Source organism: Mus pahari, chromosome X (genome assembly GCF_900095145.1).
Source record: "Mus pahari chromosome X, PAHARI_EIJ_v1.1, whole genome shotgun sequence".
NCBI lineage: Eukaryota > Metazoa > Chordata > Mammalia > Rodentia > Muridae > Mus > Mus pahari.
In genome coordinates, this window is record NC_034613.1 from 59,175,804 (window position 1) to 59,183,941 (window position 8,138).

At 43.6% G+C, this 8,138-nt stretch overlaps 1 protein-coding gene across 1 annotated transcript in view; it reads right to left on the minus strand.

Moving 5' to 3' along the window:
- Ids (iduronate 2-sulfatase) overlaps positions 1-7,527 on the minus strand; it is a 22,936-nt gene extending 15,409 nt beyond the window's left edge. Inside the window, exons 1-6 of the mRNA XM_021188077.2 lie at positions 7,258-7,527; positions 6,274-6,410; positions 5,446-5,623; positions 3,732-3,820; positions 2,635-2,835; positions 940-1,110 (exon numbers count right to left, since the gene is read on the minus strand). Coding sequence (XP_021043736.1) covers positions 940-1,110; positions 2,635-2,835; positions 3,732-3,820; positions 5,446-5,623; positions 6,274-6,410; positions 7,258-7,354 — 873 coding nt within the window. The 5' untranslated portion in view covers positions 7,355-7,527. The remainder of the gene's footprint in view (positions 1-939; positions 1,111-2,634; positions 2,836-3,731; positions 3,821-5,445; positions 5,624-6,273; positions 6,411-7,257) is intronic.
- Positions 7,528-8,138: the final 611 nt, after the last annotated feature.

The window sequence follows — 8,138 nt, forward strand, 5'->3', positions numbered from 1 at the left end:
TGTGGAAATGTAAGCTGAATAAACCCTTTACTTCCCAACCTGCTTCTTGGTCATGATGTTTGTGCAGGAATAGAAACCCTGACTAAGACAGAAGTGAAGGGAGGAGGGAGGGAGAGGGGTCCATATGCATAGGTGGGCCAGAACTCTGTAAGTCTAACAAGTCTGCCTAGAAAATCAGATACAGGATGTGCCAGGAGTAGACTTTGAGAGTGCTACCCTCTTTTACTCACTACCATGTGCTTCAGCACTTATTATCCTAAGACTTCAGAAAGAATATAGCTCTGCATGTCTGTTTTAGTCACCAGAGAAAGGCTGAGGGATGAGGAAAGGACTCAACATAACTAAATGACTAACAGGGAACAAAGAGATATGACACATCACAGCTGACAGCACTGGTCATAATACCCCACCTAACTCTGTACCAAGGCTCAGCTGACTCAAGTCACCCCAAAAGTGCCAGGTGCCACTTTAGGCTTTCCCTCAGAGGAAATGAAAGTGCCAGCCAACTAAGGATTCTGGACTTTTCTACAAACATCCCAACTGTGACCAATATTAATCCCCCATGGGCTAGGGGCGTTCACCCAAACTACATCCAAACTCTGTGCCTATTTATAACAAGTCTGGATGCTACCAGGGGGGTTCACCCAAACTACATCCGATCCCTGTGCCTGTTTATAACCAGTCTGGAGCTAAGGTACTAGTAAGAAAACTTGATCTGTACAACACTACCCATGTTAATGAATACTAAGAGAAATCACCTGCCCAGAAAAAATCGTAAGGAAGGGTTTTGTTTGTCTTTTTGAAACAAGATCTTACTATTTAGTCTAGACTGGTCTTGAGCTCATTATGTAAACAGGTTGGCCTTGAACTCAAAAGTTGCTTCACCAATGGTATCACACAATCAGTGCTTGACTTATCCCCCAAGCATACCAATAGTACCTGAAAATCCTCAGGAATTGGTCCATACGGAACACTGATATTTAAGGCTTGGACATCTTCCCTCTCCCTGATATCCATCCAGGGGTTGTAGGCTACAGGTGGTAGGCTATCAGGAACATGGGGATCAGGAGCCAGGGCTATGTTTTCCAAGGGATATAACTTCTGAAATTCCTAGGACAAAAATATACAAAGCCACAAGGTTGGTAGTCATTTGGCAAAAAGCACAAAGTTGTGTTTTCTGAAAGCCTATGATACATTTACTTGGTGCTAATGCTTTCCTGCTACTCACCTGCTCTCACCTGCTCTGTGCCTTACAGATCTGAACAGCAACAAAATCCTAAAACATGTTTCTGATAATTACAGCAACTGTTTTCTCTCCTGCTCCCTACCTTACTTCCAACATACAAAGGTGAGGTTGAAACACTGTGGGTTCCCAAAACCTCCCTAACCTTCAGTGAGTCAGGAGGAGAACTCATAGGACTTAGCACAAGGTCGCATTTACTAGAGTGAAAATATTTCAAATCCAATCAGAAAAGGAAAAACAAACATGTAGGAAAATCTGGAGGAAACCAATGACCAGCTTCAGAGTCCCTTCCCAGGAATTTCACATAGGAGGCACATACTGTCCCAGCTAGTTGAAAGACAGTACATGTTTAATGCTGCCAACCAGTGAAGCTCAATAAAACTGTAGCATCGAGTTTTGGCATGGGTCTCATCATGGGTCTCTTCATGTAGGCATTCTGCCTCGACCATAAAATTTCAGGCTTCCATAAGAAAACCAGTGATTCAGCATGTGCCATGTCTGCCAAAACCACTTAGGCACTCCCAAATCAAAGTTCCTAGTTGCCAGACAAGGGCCAACATTATAAGCAGACTTCTGAAAGGCTTGCAAGCTAGGCAGCTTTATGAACTCTTTTCTACATGGAAGCAGAAGAGGCTGGATGTCACAAGCTTTCTCCAATGATGCTGAGAGCTCCTGCTGTGAGGGCAAGATCCGCAAGGCTCATCAAAGAAGAAGCCTACATCAAAGGGCATACTTCCCAGTCTGTACTTTTACTCATAACTAAGAGACATTCTTTATAAAGTGAAAATGCTAGGCTACTCAGGCCCAGGAAAAAGCAAGCAGAGAAAACCTGGAAAAGATTATTAAAAAGAACTATACATTCTAAATGATACAAAGAAGCATAGATTTGAAGTGGCCACAAGCAATTCTGTCTCCTGTGCTCATGGAGTCTAATTCAACAGCTTTAGGGAGGACGGACAATTGGGAAAGAAAACTTCCTGTTTCTTAGGATTATCTTCCAAAGAGTATGGCTCCTGGTGGCTTTATGTCACCTCTGTATATCATTGTAATCCCACCTGCATGATGAGTTCAAACAAAAGAAAGCAATCAGCTCAGGTGCTTTTTGGTTACTTGTTTGTTAGTTTTTTAGAATTTCTCGAGACAGGGTTTCACTGTGTAGCTTGGTTGTGCTGGAACCCTCTATATAGACCAGGCTGACCTTGAACTCGCAGACATACACCTGCCTCTATGTACCACCACTAACAGGCTTCCTCCAAAACTCTTTACATGTTCTAAGAGTATTTCTTGTTTTTGAACTATGGTTACCATCATTCTAAGAACACTAGTAAGCACCAGGCATCCTGGTAGGTTATGACCACCTTCAAAACACAATAGATATGTGGCAGCTTTACCTTGGGGTATCTGAATGGGATGTGTGGCTTGTGATACCCAACTGCCAGGAAGAAAGGACTGACTGATGTTTTCATCTTTTCCAACAATCCAATGGCAGCTTCTGTGCTCTGTTTGTCAGGCAAGGTACCTTCAGGCACATCTGCCACATCCACAGGACAAAGCAGATTGGCATGGAGTTTTCCATCTTGTCCCTTACACGTCTTTCAAAACAAAATATGTAACATTCTATTAAATTCAATAAATAGAAATCCTGACAGTTACACACTGATTAGCACCATCACCAACCCTCAATTGTTAAGTCACTCAGTGAACAGCAATATTGAAAGCAGAACTGAACCGGCAAAATTCAAGTAACACTCAGTTTATTGCCATGACTGTGTCTCCAGACCATAACTAATTAAAGGATACCTAAATAACACATCAAAATGATATCAAAAGGATATGATCCTCAGCACTAAACTTCATCCAGAGTGAGCATGACAACTCCATTAAGTGAACTGTTCACACTACTGCTTAAAGTTATGGTTTGAATTCATTACCTGTGTACATGTATACATGTTTATGTGTGTGCCACTGCACATGAAGGGGTGTACATAAAAAGCACAGGTTAACCTCAATTGTCCCTCATTAGACTAGGCTGGCTGAACAGCAAGCTCCAGGGAGCTGCTTGTGTCCCCAACACTGGCTTCTTGATGGTCAGTAGGAATTGAGCTTGGATCCTCATGCTTTCAGAGTGAGTACTTTACTGAGTGAGCTGTGACCATGACCCAACATAAGATTTTAAAATGAGAAATACTCCCAATCAGCTACATGTGGTAGCCTATGCCTCTAATTCCAGCAGCATGAGGGAAGCTGAGGCAAGAGGATTCCAAGTCTGAGGCCAGCCTGTACTTCAGAGCAAGTTCCAAACCAGCCTGTCTAAACAATGTAGTAAAATACTGTAAAACAAATCAATCTCACAAAAAAGTACTCATTGTGCCTATCAAAGCAATCGCTAAAGACCCTAATGCTTGTCTCTATAAGACATCACAACAAGAAATATATTTAATCATTCATTTTCTTGACAAGTGCTTCCTCGGCCCTTGTACAGACCTACCTTAGTGTTTTCATATTTCTCTGAGGATGGATGATAAGGTGGAAAAGACCAGCTATATGGATAATCATCGCTGTGATTGGAAGATATACCTTAAATAGGGAAAGAAAATTGTTGAATAAAATATGAAAGGTCTTTCAATACCCTAATGCTAAATTAAAATTGAACTATGCAAGTCACTCGTCCCCTCTTTGGGGCTCAGTTTCCTCATCTAGAAAATCAGAACCTCAAGATAGATAATGTTTCCATTAAGACCAACTGCCCATAATTTTTAGTAATTAGCATCTAACTTCCCCATCATTAAACCTTGGAAGTGAGTGATCTATAAGAAACAGAAACCTTATCCCTAAATCTAGTCATCAGGAAAGAGATCAAGGAACAGCAGATAGGTCTTGTTTCACTTCCCAAAGTATAATCTCTCCTCTAAAAAATACTCACTTTCCTCCAGAAATCCTCAGGCGGGCCATGCTGTACCAACTGATAATCAGCTTTCAGCCACATGCTATGATTTCTGATAGATTGTTTTTCAAGACTGGGCCTGCTTTTTAAAAGCTGACTGCTACTTTCAACCTGAACTGCCTGCTAGGTTCCAAAAGAAAGCTCCTGAGCTTGTCAGTTATAATGATGTACAAAGAGCTCTTAGAGACACCCAAGCTGTCTCCTTTGGTGAGAAGTACCATCATGGCCATAGCTCTAGCATTTGAACACACTTCACACTCATGGATGCCCCTATCAGCATGCTCCCTTCGTTAGGCATCAAGAAAACTACAGCCCCAGCATTATATAAGGAATGTGAGACTCAAAGAAGAAAATAAACTATTAGCCAAAGACAGCAACATGGCTAAGAAGTGGCAGCACTTAGACCAGGACCAGGTGCCCACATCCCTGATGCTATTTCCCAGTGAAGTCAACTCTGCTTCCACATCAGTGAAAAGCCAGAAGCCTGACTGTTATGCCAGACTACTATGCTCTCATTAAAAATGATTTTTTGAAGAGTGTAATATAATCAGAATTATTTACTCTCACTCATGGTATAAAATAATCAAAATAACATAACCACAAATCAGAAAAACACTATGTCCAAAACACAATTTTTTGTTTGCCACATCAAACACAGCTTTTCCCAGGGTGGTTCAATTACACATTTACATTGTTTCTTAAAAGTCTTGAAATCAAGGAACCATGTGATCCAGTTATCTTTATTTAGGAAGGAAATATCAGGTATATTCCAAGTCCGAATCTGACACCCAGCTGACCTCCTCTCTAACATCACTCAGCGAAAGCTCTCACCACACTGAAGCCCAAACTTGGACATCAAATACACACAGTACCTCTGGACATTTGAGGTCCTCAGACGAAGTTGCCTCACCCCCAAACTTTACAGACAAGCATCCTGCAAAGCCCAGAGCTTTAAGGACCACCCTGTGGTCAAGCCCAGAGCTGAACTGACAACAAACTTGCCTCTCCAACAGCAGCTACATAAATCTGACATTACCTCCAACTTCTAAAAGGAAATCAGTTTCTTTCTATTCTTTTTCATTTAGAATGTGAATATGAAACAAGGTTAAAGAAATGCTTTGTTTTGTTGTTTTTCATAGAATGGCATCAATGAACAAGTTACCTAACCCTAACAAGGGACAAGCCACTACAAGGATAGTCCCAACCTAGCTTTGAGGCACAGAAACAAAAAGCCCAGGTTTTAGTAATTGAACAGTACCAGGGTGAAAGACTTTCCCAACCGACATGGTCACGTAGCCATTCTCCTTGAAGTATTGGGGGATGGTGGAAAAATTTCCAGAATGTACCCTCCAGTAGGAATTGAAGTCATACAGGCGGGTGGTGTCAGGCCTCCTCCCAGTGAAGAAGGACACTCGACTTGGTGCGCACACTGCTTGCTGTTAAGGAGCAGAAGCAAATGTCAACAACGTCACAGCCAAATGTGTCTGCAGTCTTCAAGGTAACTAAGCAACCTCTCTAGGTCCTCAGCAACTGCCTGGCAGCTGAGTCATGTAGATGTCAAAGCCAACCAGTGGGACTTGGGCCTTGTCCAGGTACTGGAGACTGCTGTCTTCCCAGCAAAGGAAGACAGCAATCAGGCTGTCAAAACAGCAATTGTGTTTTCCTATGCAATGTCACCCCTAGGTACCCAGAAAGGGTGATGCTTTTAGAGAGCAGCCTGGAAAGGGGGGTTCAGGGAAGACAACTGCCATGGACTGACTCTTAGCCAACCTACTCTTAGCCACCCACAACTCAGTTGGCAGACCCACGGGTTGGATTTTTCAGCTCCCGTCAATTCTTGTTTCTAGCTGAAAGCTAGCCAAGCCTGTCTTAAGCATGTTAGGGCCAGGGCATTGTCTCCACCCAAGGAGAAGGGGAAATCCTGCATGCAAGCTTCCTTGTCCATCTGTGGAGAACAGACTTGCCTAGACCTTCATTTTCTAAGCTCTGCCTTCCCCTTTCCAGGTCTCTAGAGCAGCAGCACGCTTCTCCCTACTGTCTATACACAAAGAGGCATATACCCACACCTAAAAGTCGTTGGACATACCTGAGCAAAGGCATTCTGAAAGAGAATGCTATGGGATGCCAGCTGGTCAATGTTTGGGGATCTCACTAGCTTATCTCCATAACAGCCCAGGGAGGGGCGGAGATCATCCACAATGATCAGAAGGACATTCAGAGCATCTGCACAGGAAGGAGGGGCTTTGGTTATATCACATGCACTGACACTGAAATCCCCCCTCCCTAGAGTAATGACAGGATCAAGGCTAGTCCCTGCTCCTTAACAGTCCATCCAGAAAAGGGGCGACCAGGGCTCTGCTCCAGCAAGGGCGGGGTTGGAGTACACAAAAGCCCTAATCCAAGGTGAGGGTCTTATGTTTCAGTCATGTCTCCACAGCGAGGTGAAGAAGAAAGAGACAAAGAGACAAAGATGGGAGGTGGGATCAAAGAATGAAGAGAAGGAAGGAATAGAAGACAGATGGAAAGATGGTAAAATAAAAGGGTGGGTAGAAGACAGGAAGCCAAAAGAAAAAAAAAGGAGTAGAAGGAAGGGTAAAGAAAGTAAAATGGACAGATGGAGAGGAAAGAACTGTTAAGAGATATGTAATTTGCACCAGTGGATGGCTCCACAGCTATGTGTATATGGGCAGCACAAACTGGACTCTGGGTTATAAAATCATGGGGTGGGTAAATGAGCTTGGGAATAGGGTGTATCTGAGTAGAGTTAGGGGGAGCAGTAGGGATTATAAAATGCATTTATGAAATCCTCAAAATAAATTTTAAAAAAGATGGAGAAGAAACATGAAGGGAGAAAGGAAGGGGAGGGGTAGTAAGGAGGAATGCATGGATGAAAGATAAATACAGGCAGAATCGACAGAAGGAAGCAAAGATGGATAAAGGGTAGGAAGGGCTGAAATGTGGGTGAAAAGGATGAAGGAAGAATGAAAAAAGAAGATAGGATGGGTGGAAGAATAAACATTAGCAGGAACAGAGACAAGGTTGGATAAGGCAGGAAGCAAGGAATTGGCACCTGTAGTGGAGTTGCCTTGCGCTGCGGACTCCAGGGCAATGCAGAAGGAGCCTAGCAACAAGCTGAAGCTGAGCTGCCGCCACATAGGCGGCGACATTTCTGCCTCGGCGGAGCCTTGCAAGAAGGTGGCGTGAGGCTACAGCGGGACCATGGCGTAGCAGCGGCCGCCACCGCTGCCACCGCCGCCGCCGCCACCGCCACCAAAGTCTCTGAGAAAACTGCGCGACACCGATGCCTCGGGCCCACGGGCCCGGGCGCTGGCCCGAGCATGAATGCGCTTGCGCAACTCTTTTCTGCCCCCGCACTCTAGGGGTGGAGCCTGATGGCGCCGGAAGTCTGTGTACGATCAGTCACGGTGGGCGGAACCTTAACCCGAAACACTGCTGCTGTGGTTGTCCCTGCTTACATTTTACAATAGGCAGTGATAAGTAGGGGCTTGATGTTCCAAAGGTTTTGCTATTGAACTAGCGTCTTGCCTCTTTGCGTTTGCTAGTTATGTGCCTTTTACCTGGAACTCCTGCTCTGCCCTTATATCTGTATATATGTTAATTTTCTTTCCAGCCCATTCTCCAAAGAAGCCCTTTGCAAACTTCCATTTTATTCCTGAAGAGGACCGGGACAGACTCTTATGAATCACATCCACACATAACTCCAGTTCCAGGGAATCTGAAACCCTCGTCTGACTTCTGCAATAACTCTAAAATAAAAAAGGTAGATACTTCTCTGTGGTTCAGTGCCAATTTGGCATATAATAGGCAAATCCAAAGAAAATAGGCCAATTCTTTCTATATAAAATTTATTCAAAAATATTAAACAAATTTCTAGAATGTTAAATAACCTGTCAAAAAAAGAGGGCAGGCATGGTGGCACACACCTTTAAT